The sequence below is a fragment of the Mesoplodon bidens genome (genome assembly GCF_964165515.1).
Source record: "Mesoplodon bidens genome assembly, chromosome: 12".
Taxonomy (NCBI): domain Eukaryota; kingdom Metazoa; phylum Chordata; class Mammalia; order Artiodactyla; family Ziphiidae; genus Mesoplodon; species Mesoplodon bidens.
This window is the reverse complement of record NC_138168.1, coordinates 46,254,079-46,279,620: the sequence shown is the minus strand read 5'-3', so window position 1 is coordinate 46,279,620 and position 25,542 is coordinate 46,254,079. Positions and strand designations below refer to the sequence as shown.

The following is a 25,542-nucleotide window of genomic DNA, read 5'->3' as shown; positions in this document are numbered from 1 at the left end:
AGAGCCCGGGGCTCCCCCGCAGAACGCCCTGCCCTCGGCCAGGTCCCAGCCCTCCTTCCTGCTGAGCTGAGGGCTGCATGCCTGAGCCGAGCCTGGTTCCAATCAAGCCTCCCAGATCCCGAGTTTGGTGCACTGCCGTCACAGGCAGAGAGGGCCTTCATTTGTATTCCACCGCGCACCCGGGCTTCCACCGGCTTTTCCGAGAGGGATGCTTTGTTTACGTGCGCGGTCACAGCGGAGCCCCGGGGCCAGGTTAAGCGAGGGGGGAGCGGGTCACATTGCTAGGGAGAGGCACGTGGGTGGTGCAGACCGTGTTTTCCTCGGAGAAAGGACGTGTGGAAGCCAAAGACTAAAAGGAAAAGAAAATTCACCCCTTCCTCCCCCACTCTTTCTTTTCAAATTAAAACTGTTTGCACGGAGGAGGTGGACTCATTCCTTCCATCCTCATAGTCCGGCTGCCCCCTGACTCTGCTCCTGGGGGCCGGGGGGTGGGGGACAGATGGGCCTGCTGTAAGCCCTGGTCACTGAGAGCCCGCTTGTCTGAATACCTTTCCCCTTTCTCTGAACTGGGCGGTCACGTTTCGTATTCCGTGTGGGTCTCTCTCTCCTTTGTGCTGCCTTGAGCAAAGCAATTTGGCAGTTGTTTCTGAACGGTCAGAGCAAGTCCTTGGTCTGTGCACCCATGTTTCTTAGTAATCATCAAGAAGGAAGCAGATGGTCACCCTCTGTGATTTTAAAGTGTGTAAATAGGAGCTACATACTGCCAGCAAACATCAAAAATGTCACTTGGCTTCCTTGTCTTGCTTTGCTGGCAGAAGGAACTCCTGCATTTGCATCATCCTGATAATCAGGGACAGACAGTGCGAGTGAAAACTGTCCCATGTTTTGAAGGAGAGTGCACAGCAGCATGGGGCTGGTCTCCCCCGAGGCACAGGCTGGGGGGCCGGGGGAGTGGTGTGGAAAAGCAACCCAAAGTGGTTATTGTCTTCTGTACATCGTCTCTTCCTCCCATTTCTTCATGGCTCCCAACCAGACCCTCAGTATGACCACCAGCTGTTCCCAAGCAGTATCTCCAACCCCAGTGCTTTTCCTTGCTGCCTAGCAGACTTTGTGACATGATGTCAGACTGACCCAGGCCCAGTGCCCCTACTGGGGGTGACTGGATTCTTGAGGTGATTTCTGTGTTGAGCTAAACCCCAGACATCCGTTTTTTACTTAGCTCTGAATTCTCACCACCCTGAACAGCAGCATACAGATGGTTCCAGAGCCCTCCATGCAGCTTTCTTACCTTTTGTTCTGGATAAAAGATCACTAATGTGGTGTCCATCGTACTCAGGCTATGAATCAGAGTTTTTGTTCTGCTTTTGCTGAAGGATAATTGGAATTATTCAGCACTTTGATGTTCTAGAACAGCAAGCAGGGCTCCTCCTTTCCTCAGTTCCACCCAAGATAGCCACTTCCACAAGTACCCCCCCACACACACACACACACACACCCATTGGCACTTCAGACAAAGTCTTTTTTTTTTTACCTTTTTCTTTTTGGCCATACTGCACAGCATGCGGGATCTTAGTTCCCCAACCAGGGATCGAACCCGTGCCCCCTGCAGTGGAAGCACAGAGTCTTAACCACTGAACCGCCAGGGAAGTCCCAGGCAAAGTCTTCCTGATGAGTCTTAGATCTCCTTCCTGAGAGCACAGGGACCAAACACCCATGATTTCAGGAGATGCTAATTAATTTCATTCTTTACTTTTGTGTTGCAAGTGAGAGTTCTCCTGGGTTGTCACTGGTCAGCATTTGGGAGGAGGGTGATGGGGAAAGGCAAGCAGCCCGAGCTCCTCCCCTCCCCTTCTGGCTCTCCCCCCCACCCGCCCCCCGCACCGCGTAGATTTGTAGAAGAAATGTCACAGCCTGCTTTCTGTTCTCCTCCATGTAAGGCACTTCTGCCCCTCCACAGTTTACCTGCCTGCCCGCCCTTCCTCAACTGCAGGACTCCAGGACCAGTGCCTTGCCTCCAGCCTCATCGCCCGTTCTCCCGGTGCTGGGTTTGCTCCCCTCTGTCCTGATTAGGCTTTTAATACCCGCTGATGGACCGTCTACTCCTTCCTGTCTGGTCCTCGATGTGGGGCTCCCCTTGGGACTTGGCTCGTCCCTCTCAGCCTGAATATTCCTTCCGCGAATTCAGCCGCACTAGACGTGGGATCCGTGCCTGGCTAATCAAGCCTCGCGTTTGCGGCGTGTTCAGGCCCTGCCTCTGGTCCTGGGTTCTTGTCTTCCTTAGCTGAACGTGGTCCTCGTCCACCCACACCCCCAGGGGGGACAGCACTCCTCCCTCTCCCCACCTCCTTCCTTCTCAGACTGCCTGCTCGCCGTTATGCATTTCAGATGGAATATCATCTCAATCCATTGTACCATTTACTTTTCGTTTATTTTTTTTATAAACGTGGTGCTAAAACCTTATGAACCTAAAGTAGAAATTGCAACAGAACGTGTCACCAGGAATAACTGGAAAACACACAGTTGTATTACTCCAGACACGTTTGGGAAATTCCAAAGTCATTCCTTTGGCCTACTGTGAAAATTCTGAGTTTTGCTTTGCCAAGTTTTGTTGGGTATGAAATCATTGTTTTGTTTGAATAACCACAAAGTTCCAGGTCAGATCAGCTTTACCTCCTTCACAGGATATCCTACCCCAGTCCTGCCTTGTTACCCCTCCTTTCCTCCCCCCCCACCAATATAATCAGCTTCCTGTTATTGGCATAGTTTATGGTTTCTTTTATTCTCCACGATAACTCTAAAGTTGAAGTACTCCACATTATTTAATACTGGATGTAATTTGCAGAGTTTGAGGCTTCATAACTAAAGAGGGTTCTGGATGGATCTTTGGTTCAGAAAAACAGTGTCTGTTGTTGCTATGAATGCCTTTCCTCCTTGCAAATGCTATTAGGGCACCACTTGCATTCTCTGTAGGGAGGATTTGGCTGCTTTTACTCTCTGCTGGCTTTGCCTTCTCCACCTTGGCCCAGGTTTTAGCCATAGGGGATATTTTCAGGGCTGTGGAATTGGTCTGGTCACCATGGGAAAAAAAAGAGAGAGAGAGAGAGAAAGAGAAAGGCTTGACAGTCCAGGAATCCAGTAAGAGCCGGTGATGTGAGCTACCCACCGCCCATGCCCCCCCACCCCGCCCCAGGCCTCTCCCGGCCCCTTCCTGGAGCCCCAGGAAGAACCGAGGGTCACACTGCAGCGTTCTCATGTGGCCGCCTCTACCCAAGCCCCCAATCCCTGGGTACTTCCTCTTTCCCCTCTCTCCTGAGCCCTCTTGTTCCTAAAGCCAGCACCACAATTTAGCTTTCTGTTGGGTTTGCCTGTGAGCTCTGTCCCACAGCTGCCTGCAGTGTCCTAGGGCAGGAGGTGAGTCCCACTGTGCTGGGGGCTCACTGGATGCTGAGTAAGTTCTCAGTCATTGGTTGCTGAGTGTATTGGGTTTTCTTCATCCTCCTTCCCGCCCTTGAAGTTTGGAGAGCTTTGGCTGGCCTGATGCAACTCAGTGCCTTTGCATTAAGATCCAAGTAAAATAACAGGTGGCATGTATTTAGGTATAATGAGTTGCCAGGTGCTGTGCCGAGCCCTGTAAATTATTTATAATTCTCATCACAACCTCATGAGGTTATCATCATCCCCAGTTTACAGACAAGGAGACTGAAACTGAGGGGGCTTTTAACTGGTCACCCAACAAAGCCAGTGTGCACACCCAGGTCTGCCTGCCGCTGGAGCCCCTCTCCTAGATGACTGCCCTGGCCTTCCACAAATGGCCACCCCAACCCAGCCCAGCCCACAATTTGACGTCTTTGCATTGTCACAAAGAATATTCGCTCCCCGTTTCCTGGCTGACTTCCACACGCTTAGTCCAGGAGGCAGACCGGAGAGTGAAAGGTTCTGCAGCCTTCATTTGAGCATTTGAAATGCTGCTGCTGTTGCCTTAATGCACCAAGATGCATAAAGTACTGTAAGTAACTGAATCAAGTGAGAACTGTTTCTGTTTAAGGCAGAAGAAAGCAGATTACCTGGCCCCTGGGGATAAAGGACCTTCATTAACTTGATTGGGACCTGGGGGTAGGGATGAGCCGTCCTGACCTAATGAATTTAGCTGGTCACCCTGTTTTCACGTAAAAACCAAGAGCCTTCAGTCAGACCGTCCTGGAGTGTGGTGAGGAGGATTTTCTTCCTGTAACTGTAAGGGTGAAAATAATTATTTGTTCCACAGCTGCATTGTGTCACTCTCTTCTTTGTTCCATTTGATTAAATTTGTGTAAAGGAAGAGAATCTCTGTGGCCATCAGTGTTGAATAAACTGCTAGGTTGACCCTTTAGCCAATTAAAACATGTATTGAGCGGTTGTTGTTTAACCAGCCTTAGGCAAGGTACTGTGGAGAAGATCAGTATAAAACATGGTCTCCAACCTCAAAGGATTTACATTCTATTTAAGGAAAGACGAAATAACTAGTAGAGAGATGTGTTGGAAACATGGGCGTGGCAGTAGTGGTTGAGTGTTTGGGGTCTGGAGCCAGACTCCCTTGGCTCAAGTCCCAGTTCCACCATTTACATGCATCCTTTGGCATATCGTTTTACCTCTGTTCCGTTTTCTCATCTGTAGAACAGGACCGTTATTGGTATCTGCCTCGTATGTGTAAAGCACTTCGCATGATGCTTGACACTTAGCAAGCACTCAATATATGTCTAGCTATTGTGGGAGCTACTATTGTCAAGCATTAAACTGTTGTTTATAGCACTGATTCCCAAGAGCCCTGGTGAGAACGATGAAGGCTGGAGTAGTCACAGGTGACTTGATGAGGCAGGTGGGACTTGAGCTGAGCAGGCTTTAGCTAAGCAGGCGGAAGGAGAGATGACATTTAGGGTATGTTAGTGTAGAAGAGGCAAGTTCATGGTTATGCTGAGTGCAGGGTACAGGTTACGGGAAAGCAAACTAAGCTAGAGTAACTGTGTGTTTGGGGCAGCAAGAACCAAAGTTGAATAGATATGTGGGTCCTAGAAAACTGGGTGGGGGATTTTGATTTAATGCAGTAGGGAACGCACTGTATGGTTGCCGGGGAGGCAGCTGTGGACGTTAGGAAGCTGAGGTTTAAAAGGATTAATTGGGGCTTCCCTGGTGGCTCAGTGGTTGAGTCCGCCTGCCGATGCCGGGGGCACGGGTTCGTGCCCCGGTCTGGGAAGATCCCACATGCCGCAGAGCAGCTGGGCCCGTGAGCCATGGCCGCTGAGCCTGCGCGTCCGGAGCCTGTGCTCCACAACGGGAGAGACCACAACAGTGAGAGGCCCGCGTACTGCAAAAAAAAAAAAGGATTAATTGGAAAGACAGTGAGCTGAAGGCAGGGTACCATGGCTTGAGGACCAGAGGGATGAGGACCCAAATCAGGTTTTGGCAGAGAACTTAAACAGGAAAGGGAAAGTTTGAGAGACTTGTCAAAGAGGGAAACAAGAGGCCTTGTTGGTGGATTGGATATTGGGTTTAAGGAGAGGGAGAAGTCCCAACCGGCTTTCAGGTTTTTCACCTTGAAGCCTGGCAGAGTAGGAATCTGACCCCCAGAAAAGGGATAGTAGAAAGGAACTCCATTTGCATCCTAGAATATTAAAGTGAGAATCAACTTTGTCAGTCATCTAGTAAAATTTTCCACCTACAAGAATTTCTTTTATAACAAACTGTCTTATGCATAGTAAAATGATTTAATGAAAAATAAATTTAGATTTGTAGTTGCCACCTTTGAGATGAAGGCGGGACATTCTAGAGGCTTTGTCCCTTAGACGTTTGCAAATTGAGAACCAAGACTTCAGATGAAAGACAGAGTCTGTCCAGTGTTTCCCGCCCAGTTCACACAGAGATGCCGGGCAGGGTTAGTCATGAGAGAGGGCATGTTCCCCTGGGGAATCAGCAGAGAGAACGGTCTACAGCACTTAGGCCTCTAGCACACTTGGAATTAGTGAGAGGGAGACTGAGGAAAAGCCTACAGCAGAGACAAGAGAAATGCCTAAAAAGAAAGGAAGAGCATCAGGGAAGAATAAACTCAGAAAAGATCATTCATTTCTTGTAGAAATATTTGAGCTTTACAAAGTGTTTGAGTATGCTAAGTTTCACTCCTTTGTTTCTGAGATGATTTGTACTACCCAAATGTGAAAAGTGTGCTAAATAGCACAAATGTGACTAGAGCCACAAGTTAAATAAACATGATGACAGAAGTGACAATAGGCACATCATCTACCTCAGGGGCCCCCAACCCCCGGCCCGGTATCAGTCTGAGGCCTGTTAGGAACCGGGCCTCACAGCAGGAGGTGAGCAGCGGACAAGCGAGCGAAGCTTCATCTGCTGCTCCCCCAATGCTGGCATCACCAGCTGAACTATCCCTCCTCCCCCACCCCAGTCCGTGGAAAAATTGTCTTCCACAAAACTGGTTCCTGGTGCCAAAAAGGTTGGGGACCACTGATCTACCTAATTGCTAATAGACATCCACAGGCCTTGAAATGTCATGATGCTTTTCAAGAGTTTTGAGGGCTTCCCTGGTGGCGCAGTGGTTGAGAATCTGCCTGCCAATGCAGGGGACACGGGTTCAAGCCCTGGTCTGGGAGGATCCCACATGCCACGGAGCAACTGGGCCCGTGAGCCACAACTACTGAGCCTGCATGTCTGGGGCCCGTGCTCCGCAATAAGAGAGGCAGCGACAGTGAGAGGCCCATGCACCGCGATGAAGAGTGGCCCCCGCTTGCCACAACTAGAGAAAGCCCTCGCACAGAAACGAAGACCCAACACAGCCATAAATAAATAAATAAATAGAGCAAGCTGTCAACAAGTAAAAATAAATAAACACTATTATTAAAAAAAAAAGAGTTTTGAAAAGTCAAAATGCTTTTCACATTCTGGCTCATCACAGATCATTCTCTAGGTAATAACGTGTTATTTCCATGTTTTAAAGACAAGGAGAGGGTGAGGTAGAGGATGCTCACAGGCCCCAGTGGCTCCCCACCACACCCAGGTGGGATCCGGAGTCCCTAGTGTGACTTGAAGAACCCACAAAATCTGTGCTTGTAGCCCATCTTATTCTTCTTTATAGCACTTGTCGCTGTCTGACATATATAATGGCCATTCGTTTATTTTATCTCCTTCCCAAGCTAGCCGGCAGGCCCCCTGAGAGCAGGAGGTTGCATTCACTATGGTAGCCCCAGCACTAAGGACCATGCCAGGCACATAGGAAACTCCAGAAATACTTATGGTAGGAAGAGAGAGAACAAAACCAGTCCAGCAGGGGTGGAGTCTTTTGTTGTCTTGTGGACAAACTTTGATAACTGAATAAATCCACAACTCTCTCCTTTCTCTTACTTAAAACATGGATGGTTGTTGACCTTACTCTAAAGAAGACCAGTGAGGTTGAATGGTTGCTATACAGTCACCTGCTTCCATCCCAGTCTGTTAAAAAAAAAAAAGGATTTTCCACTTTGTTTTGCTGTGAATGCTCCAAAGCCTCTGGCCACCTTGTCTTTCTGCGGCTCTTACCCCCCAGGCCCCTCAGAGAGCCAAGTCCAAGATCCCCGCCACCTCAGACAGGTTCACTCAGACCCAAAGGGGTTCTGAACACACTTCATCTGACACTAAAATCAGGGTTTTTCCAGGTGTTTTTAAGTTTCAGCAGTGTGTGACAGATGCTTTTCTACTGTAGTTGACAGTTGTCAAACACTTAAAAGCGCATCCAGATGGTTATAGACAGTGACACTGGTCACCAAGGACAAGGCGAGGACTCGCCAGAGAGCAGGAAACTGATAATAAGCCCCATAGGGAACCGAGGTTGTTCAGCCTGGAAGGGAAGGCCGGATGGGCTAATCAGTGTCCAGTCACTCATTCATTCAGCACCCCCTTATCTAATGCCTTCTGTGCACGAGGCACTGGGCTCAGTACTGGAGACAGGGTGGCCATCCAGAAAGACAGGCGCCGGCCCCCAAGGACAGTATCTATTGGAGAAAAACGCACCTCTGACAGCTCACATGCTTACTGCACTTAAATGGTAACAGCTGCAAAGAACCAGACACTCTGGCAGTGCAGAGCTAGGGCAAATGCCCCAGTCTTAGTGCCCGGGCCAGGGTTCCCATGCCAGAAGCACTTAGGCCAGGAACAAAGGAAAGCAGGAGTCAACCATGGGGCAGGAGCAGGGTGGGACTTGCGGCAAAGGCAACAGCCTGCCTGGAGGCCCTGCAGCAGGAAGGACGGTCAGAGAAGGTCATGGGGCCAGTGAGGCAACAGAGGAGGTGAGGCCCAGGATAACAGGAGGAGGCTGGGGAGTGGGAAGGAGGGACCAGAGTGTGCATGGGGGCCCAAGTGGAAGGCAGTGCAGGAAGGAGGCAGGTGGCAGGGAGCAAGTGAGGACTGGAGTGCAGGTAGTGAAGATGAAGAGGGACAGACACCTTCAAGGGTGTGAAGTCGACTCAATGTGGATGACGCTAAAGCGCCATGAAGCTCTGTCGAGCTCGTCTAGGTAGGCTCCGTGCTGCTTATCTGAGTGCACAGTGAAGAACCAGTAGACACGGCCTCCAGAAGGAGGATTCTCAGCGTTCTGGTGTCCTCACTTAGGCAGCTTACAAGGCAGCAAACACTGAAAAAGCAGCAGAATCGTGGGGAGGATACATTTTGGATATTGTGTTTGAGAGGCTCTATGAGGTCCCAGTGGAGGCCCTGAGGAGGGAATTGGTTTTACGGGTCAGGAACTCAGGAAGGGAGGTCCTATCGGATGATACAAATGCAGGCATCACTGGAGTCAGGATAGTTGTTGAAGCCACGAGAGTAGAATCCCCCTGTTGGTCCCAACGCTGATGCCCACTCGTTTCACATCTCCGGAGACTTTAGAGAAGCAGGCGTGAGGTATCTATAAGAAATGATTATTTAAAACACTGCTCTGTTTACTCGACACAGAAAATGATTTAGCCTGAAGCTAGCTGGTCCTCTTGCTATTCTGGGAGGTAAATGACCAAAGTACAAAGATACTCTACCTGTAGAGTGGTTCCAGGACCTGGGCCCCAGTGACAGCACCAAGTCAGGCTTTCGGCAATGAGTTAACCTTGGGAAGTTGGTAAAATCTGCAGACACTGCCTGGAAAACACCAGTGGAAAAGCTGCTTTCCAGTCCATACATAAATACATATAGATTATGTGTGGCCTTTGTCTATTGGCTTAAAAGAATCCTAAACTGTTTAATTCAGTAAGAAATAAAAACTAGAGTGATGATAATTTCCGTATTTTTTAGTTCACCTAAACATTGAACAAGCACACTAAGGGTTTCCAGGTCCTTCACAGCCTGTGGTATCAGTGGCACAGATCATCATACCTGCATCGGCTGCTGTTATTTCCTCCAGTGAAGTACAAAGGAGAGGAAATTGTGTTGGCATCTAATCCTGCTCCCAAACAAGAGGATTTCAGGCAGAACAAATCAGCTAGTTACATGACAACACCAAGTTCATTGTGGTGTAGGTGTCCTGACATTGTCCCCTTTTTTCTACAAATCCATACCAATTAGAAGACAACTTTGATCCTGGCTTTATGCCTGCTATGATATCTATGAAAAAATCTGAGGGAGGAGAACTTTATTTTGAAGGAAAAGGCAATGTTTACACCTAGGAGGTCCTTCCTTCCAGGCTTCTGAGGTTTCCTAACTTTACCCAAGGAGAGAGCCCATCCAGCCCCCAACAGGGTGGTATCCTGGGCAACCTTAGGGATGCTGTTCTCAGAGACCGGGATTTGCAGTGTGCAACCGCACGGCCATTTGCAGAGACCCCTGCCCAAGCCCCAGGTGAACTCTCCCTGATGTGGAGCTGCATCTGTGCCCTCAGGAGGGGGGAAACGAAAATGAGGGGAAATTGAGGTAATGAGATGAGTAGAAGAGTGAGCATTGATTAGTTCTTCTCAGTTGAAACCTCACTTAATCACTAACAGCTTATCAAGTGCTTTAATTTAACATTTTGTCTTCCTTGAAACTGTGAGTTATCTTTAGAGAACCTTCTTTTGTCAAAAGTGGCTGCTATTTGGGGTCCAAAACAAAGTAGGGGAAATCAGACAAAGACATTCTTCATTTTTTCCCCTCCAAAATGTATTAGGTATAAATACATTGTTTATCTTAGAAAGAAAACTAATGCAAAATAAATTTATGTAAGTAAGCTCCTGCTCGCAAGTCAAAGCACATATCTACAAGTGATTTCCTATCAGAGATCCATTACAACCTTTGTTTCAACTTATATTTTGAAGGTTTATATATTATAGTTCTTGGTGTAGATGATACAATGAGAAAATAATAAAGCAGACTAGCACAACTGACTGATATATTGATAATTGCTTCTTTTTAATCTGAAATTATGAAATCTTCTCTCAGAAAATCCAAAATGACTTTATCCCAATTTTAAATAGTTTACTTTCAGCAACACTCACATCTTGAGCAACGTGGAGTGATTCCAAGAAGGGAAGAAAGGCTTTTTTTGCTTGTCATTTTATTTGCAGGATTTGTGTCTGCACAGTGGAGAAAAATGTTCTATTTGCTTCGGAGACAGACATAGATTTCCAAGCCATTTGGCTCAAGAGATGGTTTAAATAGGAATGAATTTAATATACCTTTAATTCTCTGAAATAAGAGAATTCCAGCTGAGGTTTGGTCCAGGGCAAAGTCGGCTCTCGACACTGAAGAAAATCTATCACATTAATCCCAGAGGCTCAGAGTCCAAAGCTGCGTGAACAGAATGCTGGAGGATAGGAAGTGTGAGAAGAATGCTTTGAAAGAAACTTTAAAAACAAAATGACTGTTCAGAGAATACCAGACCTTGCAACACTTAAGCAAAGATATAAGTAATTATGCTTGAGAAACATAGCTAATTAAAAATAACTCGATGCATAAAAGGAAGAAAAACTATAGAATAACTTCTCTGCTCCAGTGTTAATGTGAGATGCAATGGAATAAAATAGTAGGATTTATTTTTTAATTTCATTTCACATGGGCATAGAAGAGATGGAGAGGAAAATTATATTGCCAGAAAATGCCAGGGTAGATTTGCTGAAGGTGTTATCATGTACTGTATTTAAAACAAAAATCTAATTGCTGTAATTTATCATAACCTCTGGTTATTAAAACACTGCTAATTCAAAGATTTTAATCATTTGCCAGTTTTACACATAATGGCTTTTCATAGAAGATACTGTGAAAATTTCTCATTTTGTCAGCCTTTGTATGATTTTTTTTAGGAGTTCCTAAGTAAAACTAACATGCTTTAAACATAATTGTGTTTACATCACTAATAAAAATTGCCTGTGTTTCCCTTATAGTTTGTTCAATGAAATATCTGAAACTGCTTTATCATTGCTGAGCCTAATGTGTGAGAGTGCAGGCTGCTGAATCAATTTTAATTCCCCATATATACATCTCGCTTCAGAAGAAGCAGGGTGGACCCCGCCCTTCCTTTTTGATTAGAGAAAGGATTCTTTTAATCGGAGACATTTGGAAGAAAAGATTCTACTCACTTTGGCACAAAATTTGCTTCTTGGTCTTGAGAAATCAGACTCATAAGACAGTCATTGAGATAAAACCACTGTTTAAAAACAAACATTAGATACTACCCTGTCTGGCTGGTAGGAGAAAGGTAGGGAGGTAAGCAAGGGATCATACAGTGCAGAAGAAAAACCTATCCCAGAATTAAAGGTGGCCACTATCAGGGGAAAGGGTGGAAGGAAGAAAGAGAGTGTACAGGGGAAGTAGCCAGAGGCAAAGTCATTTCTCTGCTGTAGATTTAGGAGGCATTGGGGAAATACAGCCCATCTCAGCATAACACCTGGGCGGCAGCAAATGGTCTCCACCCTGGGAGAAGCGTGGTGGCTTGATCTGGTTTTTATGTACCTCAGTAAGAGCAGACTATGGTCTTACATACTAAAGGATTCTTGAGAATAGCAGTATGATTTAATACTATGTGTATTTATTAAAATATAACTTTATTTGAAAGCAAAAGAAAAAATACATAGTTTCCTAAATCACAAGTTAGCCTTACCTCCAGACCAAGCCTATGTCTTTCAATAGATTTGTAGATTCACGTTCTAAAGGCCAGAACTTTGATGGGACTTGCTTAAGGTCACAGAGCCAGAAGCAGACCCCACAGCTGCTCAGTCCTAGTCTGTGTCCTGTCCCCGCTCCTTCCCATCCTCCTCTCTGAAGCTGGTCCCAGGAAAGCACTTCCACCTGCTCTTCCTTCCCAGCCCCACGCCCGGCACCATGCTCTCTGCCTGACAAGTAACCGGGTGTTCTTCCTGCAGGTGCAAAGTTCCCCATTAAGTGGACAGCCCCCGAAGCAGCCCTGTACGGGAGGTTCACAATCAAGTCTGACGTGTGGTCTTTTGGAATCTTACTTACAGAGCTGGTCACCAAAGGAAGAGTTCCGTACCCAGGTAAGGGCAGGGCACAGCAGAAATGGGCCTGGGTGGATGCTCTCCCAGCACCATTTGGGGAACCTTCACCCTGTTTGCCTTCTAAGCCCCATCCTCAGCTTTCTGCCAAGCATGAGTTTGAAGCACATGGACAGGTATTTAGCCAGAGAAAAGCAGAAGTGGGAGCCCCCGTGGTATGTAGACAAGCAGCCACCGTGAATCGTGTGCCAGGATTAATGCAGTTAGTAGCGGGTGAATGCTTCAGCCCACCCCAGTTCATGGGTTCTCTCCCCTGTCAGTAAGAGTGTGGGTCCCTGGCTCCCAGGGCAGAAATGTCACTGGCAGAACCTCTGCCCAAATGGAATTTGCAGACACTTCTGAGAAAGAGGAGAAAAGCCATCACTGCTTTCTGATTACCCTGTAGCACTGACCCATGGAGTGAACCTGGCAGGAAGATGTCAGGACCTGCCCTCTCTGCAGGCCCTGCTCCAGATGGCCAGAGACAGCAGAGGCACATGGGAAACGCAATTTAGAAGACACTCACTGCACGTTTCTTGGTTTTGTTCTTTGTGGGGGGTTTTATTTGTTTTTTTTGGGGGGGGTTGTTTTTTGGCCATGCCATGTGCCTTGCAGGCCAGGAATTGAACCCGGGCCACGATAGTGAAAGCCCAGCATCCTAACCACTAGGCCACCAGGGAACTCCCTCACTGCACATTTCTGAACAGTTAAAATATGCTCTACAAAAGCAAGTATAGTGTAAAGACGTTGGAGATTCTTAAGCCCTGGAATTTTTCTGGATTATCAGAGTCATGCTCTCCAAAGAAACCATGGGTTTTAGGTTATTCTCGCTTGAATTCATTAATTTAGACAGATGGTGACATGAAGGATACTCATGCCATTTTACCTCCACGCTTTAGTGGTTATAGCGCAGGGACGATCTGCTTTCTGAAATGTTAAGGACATATTTTTCAGTTACTGTTGAGTGAAGAAAGAACCTAGCTCCCCATCATTCCCTGCCTGAGAAAGGAGCTTTTAAAAATAAAAAAGCAGCGACAGAAACGATAGTGGAGATTAATGAGGAATTGAGGGCTCTTGCAAATCCTAGGTTTGTAATCGTATCTTTGCAGTCAGAGGAGCCGGAGAGGGCCGATTAATTTGTAATCCCTTTGTTCCCTTTTTATGATTGTTTCTGGTCATCTTGGGAGCATGCAGAGAAGTAAAGAAGATCTCTTTCTGGGTTGGTCGTAGCCTCAGGACTCCTAGGAGAGCCAGGTTGGCGCAGAGGCAAAATTGACAAATTCCCTGTCTCTGAAGCACCAGCACTGGGCAGTGAGAGATGCGGGCAGAAGGCAGTTTTATTGATGCTGTGGCGACTGCTGCCCCCAGCACGCACCCAGTGGGCAGCTGCTCTGGGAATAGCCAACGAGCACGGCAGAAAGGGCCGCCCTGGAGGGGCCTGGAGCACAGCACGGACATTTTTGAATTGCTCTTCAAGGGGGAGAATGTGTGGGTCTCGGGATTTTGAAGATGTGAAGGCACCTCTTTTTTTATTGTCTGAATTTTGAATGAATCTCCTCCTGAGTCCCCCAAGTTTCCAGCCACCCGATGTGTTAAATGCAGCTGTGGGGGAAGGTTAATGTTTTGCGTTTCTGTGAAGCCTTTCCTTCCAGGAAGACAAAGCTGCTTTTTGTTTCTCAGGGTCACACGCAGAAACCAAGACAAAAGAGGGAGGGGGGCGGCAGCCTCGGAGAAGGAAGGCAGGTGTGTGTTTCTGAGGGAGAGTCTTTTGTCAAGTTTGGTTTTGGCGTAAAGGAAGCGGCCTCACTTTACAACTTAGGCTAGGATTTTCATTCATTCCGCGTAGCGTCAGTAAGTGTGACCATGCCTGGCATTTTGCTCGACCTGGGAAATAAATATAAACAAGGCATTCATACTCTCAGCAAGCATTGATGAGAATGGTCCTCAAGCAAGATGCTGTTTTAGTGGCTGGAGCTAGAACAGTGAGCAAAGAAATGAATTCAGTCCCTGCACTCATAGAGCTTACAGTCAGATGGATAAAGTGTGCATCAAATCCAGGAAGAAATCAGCCTTTTTTCTTACTTCTCTATCATTAGAGGAGATCATCTTCGAGGGATGGAGTACTTGAACTCACCCACCGTGGGCCCCCAGTCTTAATTCTGATAATGGGAGAGGGGCCCCTGATTCAGGTATCTGCATACAGCAGGTCCTGAGAAGGGCCTTTCACTCAGAATCCTGTGAGGATGGCAAAGGAGTTTGACAGGGGAACCAAGTCCACTTTATTGCGCGTAGTTACACACTCTGAGCAACTGCTGACGTGCCGGGGGCTTTGATAGCCACCGTAATTCTGCGAGGGCGGCAGAGAGAAGGGGCCACGACTGGGAAGCTTCACGGAGAAGAAGGCATGTGGGGTTTCCCCCTCAAGTTGAGGAAGAGGGTCCCAGACAAGGACGGGCATGTGGAAGGGCGCCCGCTCAAGGAGCCGCAGGCTTAGTCTGCGGTGAAGGCCGTGAGGCAGGGGTACCCGGACCAGAAGCTGGAAAGCCTGGCCAGAGCTCGTCGTGAGGGGCCTGGTGCTGCCACAGGGAGGCCTGGCCAGTCTGCAGTGGTGGCCGGGGGGCCGTGTCAGCGAGGGCGTGATGGGAGCCACGGAAAGTTGTTCCCTGAGCTGCCCCTGGCCGTGGATGCTGCTTGTTTTTGTTCCTTAACACAGCTGTAATCACATTTAATTGGACTTCTGAATCTCACAGTACACTCTTCTTGAGGGATCCCTTTTACGGAGAGGGATTCCAATTATAGGATGATTACCTTAATGAAGAAGAACAACTGCTAAGGAGCAGACAGTCATTCAGCTTCACCCAGTGTCGCCATGGAAGGAAGGCCCTTCCTGTCCGCGTTCTCGCCGTCTGTTGGTGCGACCGCGCGGGCAGTGTGTGCCGAGGGGCTGCTTCTCCGCTGCCCTGAGTCCTCGTGCCTGTGGACAGCACCCAGGACAGACCCCTAGTCCCCTTCCACCGTGATTTCCATCCTGACTTCTCAATGCAGTTATTTCTCAGTTGGCTAGAATGTATTTTCAAGTAATTCTTGTTTCAAGAGCAGTAGGTGGAGATACATTTTTCTGAACTCTTTCATACCCGAGAGTGGCTTTCTGTCACCTTCACACACAGGAAAGTTACTTCAGCTGGTGGTGAGGATGGGGGTCAAGGGGGAAGGGAAAGTGACTTCCCCACTGCCCCATGGTGGGCTGTCCTCCTCTGGTGCAGTGACCCCCTTTCATAGAATTTCCCGCTTCCGGTCTCTCCCCCCTTCCCCTCCCCCACCATTCTATCACTGTCACCACCAGAGTTATCCTGGAAGACACAGACCCGCTTATCCTACTCTACTAGTTAGCAAGCCCATGGCTTCCCCTTGCCTTCCAGATAAACTCCAGAAGCCTTTGATTGGCATAGTCCTTCATACCTCTTCCCTTCAGTCATTCCACAAATGTTTATCGAATACCTACTATATGCCGGGTACTGTTGAGGCCCCAGGAGTGTAGCTGTGAACCAAAAGACAAAAACTGTCCTCCTGAGCTTTTCATTCCTTAGAGGAGACAGACAATAACACAAATAAGCAAAATGTATTCAGCACTGGCTGGTGGTGATGGGTAAGAAGAAGAATACAACGGGGAAGGGGACAGAGGGTAGCAAGGGAGGACCTCCCAGGAAGATGACATCTGAGGCAGCGAGGCTCAGGGTCGATACCTGGGGGAGGAGCCTCCCTTCAGAGGCAACCGGAGCACAGAGGCCCTGGAGAACCGCCGCGAGGCCCGTGTGTCTAGGGCAGAGGGAGCAGGAGGGCCAAGAGGCCCCAGGCAGATCGGTAGGGTCTTCCTGGGTCACGGTGAGGACTTTTGCTTTCACTGTTAGTGAGATGAGGAGTGAGTGATGGGTGTTGAGCGGGCGACGTGACCAGACCTGATTTCTTGCCGCTTGCCAACACTTCGCACCAAGAGATCTCTCTCAGACACGCAAGTCTCTCTTCTCAGTTCCACTCCCTGCCTCCGAATCCTTCAAAGCCCGGCCCAAATGCCCACCCCCTCCTTTGTGTAGCCTTCTCCATGTCTCTTCCTGGGTTGCACCTTCTGCTTGCTTCCATGCTGCTGGGTACATCTCTGCTGAAACCCTTGTCTTTGTGCCTCTATTTCCCAGTAGCTCTGAACTCTGAGAAGGGGGCTCCTTTCACGTGTTCCCCATGCCCAGCACAGTGTCTGCCCCATAGTACACTCTCAGGAAGTCTAAGTGAATGCATGGATGCATGCATGGATGCATGCATGGATGGATATAGGCAGGGGGGAGAAAAGATTATGCCTATGAGAATTTTAAAACAAGACTTTGCCCATAGCCTGCAAAGCCTTTCAGCTCTGTTTCGTCATCTCCACAAATAACTATAGCATGTTTTTTCCCAGCCGCAAAGTAGCCTCTGTCCTCAAAGTTGTTCTGAGAAATTGACCCCGTGATCAGTTCAGACACCATGTCCCAGCACCGTTCTAGGCAGAATGTCCCGGCCATTCAGTGCCCCGGCTCTCAACTGACCAGCTGCTTTGGGAATTCGGCAGGATCTGACAAAGCAGGAACATTCTCTTAAGCTTATCACATTTATTCATCCATTTGAAGCACTTTCAACTCTTTTAACAACTGACAGCTGCCTGACTTCCGTGAATGCATCTAGTCCGTTGATAATGACTTGAAGAGGAAGATAACTAGTGAATGTGTAGCGTTTTCCTTAAAGAATTAGAAGTCTCCACCTCTGTCCTCCCTCTGCCTCACTCAGATGCCTCAGACAGAGCCTGAACGGTAAACTTAAATTCCTCTGGGTTCAGCAGCCCATCATTGTCGCCTGCACTCTTCTCCCCACTGTGCCCAGCGTGATGACAGGAGCAGGTTTCTCTTGGGGTGGGAAGAAGTTAGGGCTCTGCAGCCAGGAGAATGGGAGGAGGTGGGATGAACCTTGGAATCTCAGCCAAGGGTGCTTTGTCCTCCCTGCCCCCATCCACAGTCTGCAGGCTTTTTCTTTCAGCTCCTGGTGCCCCCTCCAGAGGGAGTCCTTCCTGGAATGCCCAGGAGTCGTGTCGTCACCTCCCCCCACGAGGTTTCTCTTGGCCAGTGTGGCAGGTGAAGGCGAGAGGGCGGGAGGAGAGGGCAGTTCTTCCCTCTATGCGTTTCCGCGGCCTTCCCGGTGGGCACCCTTACCCTCACTGTCCCTTTTTCACGTTTCTGGGACAAAGGAGCTGTTCGTGATACTGTATTACCAACTTTAAACAACCTTTGTGTGTTATGGCACCTGAGTAGCTGTCATTTCTGTATTTATTAACAGAGTGGGCTTAATAAAAACAGCGGTCCTGAGCTTATCTGGTTAAGATGCGGAAAGAGAAACAAAACTAGTCATCGTTGTGCCTTCTCAAGGTCACTCCTTTATGTTCAGCTATACTCGTGGAGCAACGTCTACCTGCCCCAAATCTGTACTTTGATCTCATAACCGAAACCTAACTTGAAGCGTCCCAGTGTAGCCCGGTCAGATAACTAGAGCACACGGTGACGCTCTCGGGCTGAGCAAGCACCATTACCTGCGCCCTCCTTCCTTCCGCTCTCCCAGCACTCCCAGAAGTGCTCAGCAGACAAGTAAACAGAGGGGCTTTTTCCAGGGTTTACGCAGAGAAGCCAGGGGGAGCCTCTGACGGAAACCCTTAGGCACAATAGAGTCTAATTTCGTTTCAACGGAAAGCTCGGTTTGCTAAAGTAACCTGGATATCTGGGAACCTGAGCATCATTCCCATTGTCAATGTGCTTAATGATAAACATGGCACAAAAATCCAGGTTCTCGCAACCCCTAGTCCAATCCAGATGCAAACCTGAACGGGTAACAGTGAAGATCCCCTATTGTATAGAGATGGCCCCTCGGAGATCCATATTAGGAAGCTGCACAAACGGAGAGCTATAAAGCCCAACACCTTCCGTCCATAGAAGACATTTTTTTTCAAAGAGCTAAAAGCACAATGAATGTGGAGGTATTCTCTTGACAGGTGGAGAAACTGAGGCCAGGGGAAGTCGAGTCACCTGCTGAGGGACACAGAGTCGAAGTAGTGAAGTGGCTCTGACAATGAAAATGAATTGTTTTCTTCCCTAAAGAATCCAAAAGACAAGTGAGGAGACTCCACCGAATTAATGTCTAGCTCAAGGAAGAGGAATAGGAAAGTGTAAAAGAAAAGGAGGGAAGGGGAAAAAAGGAGAGAGGGAAGGAAAACACACACACGTGGAAGCAGACCTTGTTGGCAACCATACGTAGTAAGGGTTGCAAAGTGAGAGTTGCAAACTGGACCTTAGTTCGGGAACCTCGAGGAAGCCAGCAGCGTGATTTGGAAGGATAATATGGTCACAATGGCAGGAAGCGAATGCAGTCCACTCGGCCAGAGAATCTCAGCTGCAGGGTTTGGGGCAGACCAACTGGAAAGGATGCTACCAGTGACCACGTTTGAGAGCCTGAAATGCAGAGTGACAGGAGGCCCTCATGGAAGATGCAGGGAAGAGCAATTTGAAAAACAAACCCCAGCACAGCAGACTACACGGATTTTCTGTGAACTGAGGCCCACTGGGTTGTGCCCTGTGAGAGTGACCAGTGGAAATGGCTCACTGACCCCAGGGAGAGCAGGAAGGTAAGGAACTGCTGAGGTGGAAGCAAAGGAGGGCAGGCTGGAGTGAAAACAGCGCGTCTGCTCGCTGGCCGCCAAGCCCTGTGCCCCTTCTCTGACGCAGAGGTGGGGGACCAGGCAACACACCCTGGGGGGCTTTGTGGCTGCGACACTTCCCACGGTGAGACACCACCGGCTGGTGGAGACCACCCTCCTATTGAAAAACAGTCTCTACTTCAGCTTCCACTGAGAACTGTTGGTGACAAAGTTTCCGTAAAACATACACCATATTTTAAAGTTTCTATCTTTTCTGTTTCTCCCCTGGCCTTCTCCCCACGGAAGAAGGAAGAAAAAGGCAGAACATTCCCAGGCACCCTCCTCCACCGCCACCCCCGTCCCTGCCCACCCCTCCGTCTGCTTCCTCAATTGGAAGCAAGACAACGAAGATTCTTCTCTTCCAGTGTCCCGTGTCCCTCGGGACTCTGCTGACCGCCCTGGCACTCAGTCTTGTGTGTGTTCCCTTCCCAGTCCCTGGCCCTCACCTCCCAGGTGTTGGATAAAACCAATGTCTTGGGAAAAGTGGCTAAAAAGAGGGGAAGTAACAGTTTTCTTTGTAACAAAAATATGAAGCCATCTAAAAAGAAAGCATGAAATAATAGCATAAAGAGGAACATCCATTTTTGCTAAAAAGAAATTCTTAAATATGATTTTCCAAAGTTCTTAGAGCCAAGAGTACTATTTTTTTAAAAATAGGAACACAACCCACTTATTCAGACTGTTGTTTGTGAAATAAAAACTGACCCAAGCCTTGCTGCGTGGGCATCTCTTGGTAGCGCGATTACTGCTGCCGAGGCCCATCGTGAAGGTGCCAGGTCCACTTCTGGCTTGTGGTTGGTTGGAAAAGAGCCAGCCCTATTCACATTGTCATTGTCAGGCAAGTGCGTTGTCTTATATCCCACTTTTCCAACAAAGCTGACGTTGGTGTGTTTCTCTTTGGCCTGGTGCGTGGAATCGGTTTTGTGTGCTCCCCATGCCTGGGGAGCCTGGGGAGCGGCATGAGAGGGGAAAGAGGAGAAGCGGGAAGAGGGTGCAAGCAGAAAGGAAGTGGAGAGTGTGCACGGGAGCTGGCGGCGAGGCTGCCGGTGCCCTGTCCCACGTGGGCCAACGTCCAGCTCCGTCCCTGGTCACAGCTGCCTGGGAAGCAGGCTGCCTCAGGAGACGCTACATGCTGAGGGTCAAGCTGCTGCATCCACTGTGTCCCAGGCTCAGGCAGAGCACTAGAAAAACAGGCTTGACCCAAGTGGCCAATTAAACTTTCCACTGGTGGAGACTGAATCAAGAGTTTCTAAAGTATACATGCAGTCTTTGCATTTGAGTAGTTTGTTTTTCAAGGACATGCAACATTTACTGACATAGGGCCATGGAGCAATAGGAGAATGATTAGTTAAACTCCGTGGTGTGGTTTTGGGTGGTCTCAGTGCCAGAATAAAGCATTAGAAGGCATTTGGGGGTGGGTTGTACCACCTCCAGCAGGGCCTGTCACACCTTCCGAGGTTTTAGACCTTCCACCTGTGGCTTCTGAGATACTGGTGTTATGAAACCAAGGTCTGTACTGAAATACAAAGCAGACGCTTTGAAGAAGGCCAGTCCCGATATGTGCTTACGCTCTCTTCCTAACTCTTTTGGGGTGGCTGGAATGTGGTGGCTGCTGCCGCTCCTCATGCTGGAGTGTCCCAGTCAAAACCCTTGGGACTGGATGTGCCTCAGAGTCTGACTCATTTGTTTTTGTTTTTTTTTAGAAAGTCCATACAGTGCTTAGACCATAATTTATATAACACTCTAGGAGAGTCTGGGGCTGCACTCTGTGTTCAAACACATTCTTACTTCTATAGCGATATGTATGAATGAGGAGAAACAGTCAATAGCCTCACACCAGGTCAGGCTTTACGGCCGAATGAGGTGAGTTCGGATCAATTTTGCTGCCAAGTGAGTTTCCAGAACTTTTGCTTTGCAGAGCTTGTTGGATTTGAGGATCGTGGATAAGGACATGCTGGTCCCTGTCCCATGCCCTGGTTTGTCCAGAGCGCTGCAGGACACTCCAGTGTCTCCCCTTGCTTCCAGCTCCCCATTCCATCCCGAGTTGTCAAAATGAGTTTTCAGTAGCTGGAAGAGGATTTAAGGTAATAAGCCTCAGAGCTGACTGAACATCCAACTGAAGTGGGCCCCTGTAAAGACAGGCATGGTGCAGAGGCAGGGGACCCAGATTCACTCACCGAGCCTCTCACTAAAATAAGGGTCACCCCCGAAATGTGACCAAGGTTCTATTAGAATAATTAAATTGAAGGCCTACTTCAACACAGCAGGAATAATACACGGATTTTATCCCCTCAAGGAATTACAGTGGCAGAGAATAAGAAAGCATCCTGAAAGGGTTCGGGTAAGCATGTGACTGACAGGGCTGTGCTTGACAGCCACGGGAGCCGGGATCAACCCAGCTCCAAAAGCAACAACAAAGAGAACTGACAACAGATCCCAAAGTCTGAGTGTCCCCTACTCAGGAGGACAGGGTTGTGACCTGGGCCCAGCTGCTCTGGCCAGGCTTACAAGGTTCTAGCCAGCAGGTTGCCACCTCCTCCGGCATTAAAGGGAGCTGCTACATGTATGCGCTGTGTCCTGCTGATTACATCCCTGAGAGCTGGGGGAAGAAATCTGGGTTTCTGAATGGCTGGAACTCGGACCCTCGCTTTTGTAAATTAACTGGGTCAGAAGTTGGAGAGGATTATAGGCTCAGGGCCAAGGAGCAGCCAAAACATACAAGGGCTTGGCAGGCAATGGCAGAACATGATATGGCAGAAAAAGGAAGGAAAACCAGAGAAGAGAGCCTGGCAGTGATTGGGAAAGGGGTCAGGGCATTCGGCTCACCCCAAGTGTGGTATTTCCTGTTCTGTCAAGAAGGCCAACGTGCAGGGAGATTGCATTCTCCAGAGGGTTAGCAATCTCCCAGAATGTCTCCTGTTAGCTCCAGGCATCCTGATGTTTCACTATCAGGCAGCTCCCCCGGAGGGTCGCAAAGGTCTCCAATGATGGATGGCCTGTCCAAGGTCATCAGTAAACACAGACGCCCTGTCTCCCCATCGCCGTCATCAAACCTCAGGGCACCTAGGGGTCGCTGGGCTGGATGGTGCCCAGCGTGGTGGCGTGATGTCAGATCTCAGACAGCGGGGCACCAAGAGCTTGCCCAGGCACGAGGACAGCCAATTTATGAAGTTCATCAACAGAGCTCATGGGTCCTGTGAACAAAGGCCAGTTTATTTTTCATTCCGTGGATTTGTTTTTATCTGCTTCACTCATATTTTTCTCAGTTTAATTGAAGTGTAATTTACATACAATAGAATTCAACAGTTTTAAGAATTCAGTGAGTTTTGACAAACATACAGAGTCACACCTCCACATACAGGATATAGAACATGCGTTGGCAGACTGCAGCCCGTGGGCCAAATCCGGCTCCCACCCTGTTTTTGTTTTGTACCTTTTTAGAGTTGTAGAAAAATAAATAAAATGAAGAATATGCGACAGAGACCGTATGCAGCCCACAGCACCTAAAATCTTTACCATCTGGCCTTTACGGGGATGGTTTGCTGATACAGAATGCTTCTATCACTCCTTGGTGTTCCCTGCGGCCCCTCTGCAGGATTCCCCTCCCCCTCCCCCCTGGCAACCACTGATCTGCTTTCTATCACTGTAGTTTTACCTTTTCTAGAATTTCATATAAATGAAATCACACAGTATGTTGCCTTTTGTGTCTGGCTTCTTTCACTTATAATGCTTTTGAGATTCATCCTCTGGGGCTTTGCGTGTGTCAGTAGTGGGGTCCTTTTTTATTTCTGAGTGGAGTGATAGCCCATTAAAGACAGGGTCTAATTTAAGACAGCCCTCAACATGTTTTAACCACCCGCAGGCTCCAAGTAGAAGAAAGAGGAGGTGCAGGGGCGGTGGCCATGGCCGGGCAGCCCGGCGCACCCGCTCTCATGGGCCTTGTCTTTGCAGGCATGAACAACCGGGAGGTGCTGGAGCAAGTGGAGCGCGGCTACAGGATGCCCTGTCCGCAGGACTGCCCCATCTCCCTCCATGAGCTCATGATCCACTGCTGGAAAAAGGACCCCGAAGAGCGGCCCACTTTCGAGTACTTGCAGGGCTTCCTGGAAGACTACTTCACCGCCACAGAGCCCCAGTATCAGCCTGGTGAAAACCTGTAAGACCTGGGTCTGCAGAGAGAGGCCTGGTCCAAGAGGCTTCCCCGCCCCCTCCCCATTAGCTTTCAATTCCGTAGCCAGCTGCTCCGAGCAGAGCAGCGAGAACTGTCCAGGATCAGATTGCATGTGACTCTGAAGCTGACGAACTTCCATGGCCCTCATTAATGACACTTGTCCCCAAATCCGAACCTCCTCTGTGAAGCATACGAGACAGAACCTTGTTATTTCTCAGACTTTGGAAAATGCGTTGTATCGATGTTATGTAACAGGCCAAACCTCTGTTCAGTGTAAATAGTTATTCCAGTGCCAACGATCCTAGTGCTTTCCTTTTTTTAAAATGCAAATCCTATGTGATTTTAACTCTGTCTTCACCTGATTCAACTAAAAAAAAAGTATTATTTTCCAAAAGTGGCCTCTTTGTCTAAAACAATAAAATTTTTTTTCATGTTTTAACAAAAACCAACCAGGACAGGTGTTTGTTTTTTTTCTTTTTTATAAATATGAATATATATAATATATACATCCCTGTACATACACCATGTGGGTGCGAACGTGGAGACCGTGGCCGATGAGGGCCACAGAGCTTCGGGACCCAGAGTGAGGATTTGACTGGAAAATCAACATAAAAGCACCGGTGTTATTCTGAAAACCAGTGGCCTCATTCTTTGGCTTTTGCAAAACATGATTTGACTTTTTTTTTTTTTTTAATTTGGATTGCACTTTTTTGGTTCATGACTGTGCCTGTAGGTGGCTGTTACTTTGACTCTTTTCAGCAGCGCCCCCCTCCCCAGCTGAATTCACAAGTTCTGTTTCCAGTATTTGCTTCGACTTACTACGATTTGATCTTGAAACTTAAAAGTGAGCCTCTTTAAAGCAAGCAAGTGGCCAATACTACCAGGGGAACTAGAAGATGGATACCACACAAACTTCTTGTATAAAACATGAATGCTGAAATGTTTCCAACTTTTTAAATTTAATAAACCTTGTAACCACATTTAAATGGTCTAAAACCCATAGCACTGTAGTCGTGGCAACCTGCTAAACTTTCTCATTCAACTAACCCTTACGGGAAGGTGAGGGTGGGAGGTCGTACATTTCCCATTGTAAAATAAGTGTTTGAATGTCCTGTACTGCTAATGAAATGACTTTCTCTATGTCCAAGGGTCCTCCAGTGAAATAACTATGCACTACTTTGCATCTCATGGGGAAGCACAAAAAAAAAGTATGACATTTTTAGTTGCTGTTTGTACCAACCTTGAATTAACGTATGTTTAACAAGTCAAAAACCCTATTTCTATTGAGTTTTTAATACTGAGTGGCAACTCTGAAGTCTTAATTCCTTTTTTGTTATGATTTCTTTGTGAGTTTACATTTTTAAATTGTTTAACTTTCTTAATTTAGTAATTAAAAAGAGAGCATTTTACATTTGAATTTTTTTTTGTTCATTTGTTTAAATCATGGTAGGTACTCTAGGAGTGACATATCTGTCCCATACCAAGTGGTAAGGAGTCACCTGGAGAATTTAACCATTGTGCAATGATTTCCAAATGACAGAAACATTCAGAACACCTGGAGTGGGGGTTTTTTCCCCCCCAAGAAAGGCTGGGCTATTGTCTAGTTAATTCAGAGGATTGTTAAAGCAAAACTAGGCATACCTTAACATTTTAATTTATCAGGCATTTTTGCTAACTAAAATTTTCTGTGTCCCACTTGTAGGAGAAGAGACAATTGCAAGAAGAATCTTTCTTGTCCTGGAGTCAATACATATGTTTCCCAGTGTCCCTCCACCCCTGTAATGAAGTCGCTCAGCAGGGGAACAGCCTGGTGTTGCAGAAGGGCAGTAGGTGGACTGGGCCAACAGGCCGGGCCTGGCTCCGTACTCATTCAGCTGCACGCATTCAACAGCCACCTGGAATCTCTCCCTTTCAGGTCCTGTCTGTAGAAATGAGGGAGTTGGATGAGATTTGCTATAGGCTCCTACATCTGAGATCCTGGGATTCTAAGATCACTGATGACGTGTAGAATTACACAAAGAGGACAGTTTTCTTGCTGAAATAGCCTTTATATTTAGAAAGTTTCTGACATTTTTTAAGTGAAACAGGAATTTTCTGGCTAACGAAGTTTTCGTGGTATTGGTTTTGGTATTAATACAATTGCT

General features: G+C 47.9%; 1 protein-coding gene across 3 annotated transcripts in view; it reads left to right on the top strand.

Moving 5' to 3' along the window:
* Nucleotides 1–25,195, top strand: part of FYN (FYN proto-oncogene, Src family tyrosine kinase) — a 211,908-nt gene extending 186,713 nt beyond the window's left edge. For 2 of the 3 annotated variants that reach the window (XM_081251239.1, XM_081251238.1), the window contains 2 exons: nucleotides 12,336–12,467; nucleotides 23,179–24,815. In XM_081251239.1, the coding sequence (XP_081107365.1) occupies nucleotides 12,336–12,467; nucleotides 23,179–23,387 (341 nt within the window). In that variant the 3' untranslated portion in view covers nucleotides 23,388–24,815. Of the gene's footprint in view, nucleotides 1–12,335; nucleotides 12,468–23,178; nucleotides 24,816–25,100 lie in introns of those variants that run through there. The other variant, XM_081251240.1, reaches the window with a different exon arrangement.
* Nucleotides 25,196–25,542: the final 347 nt, after the last annotated feature.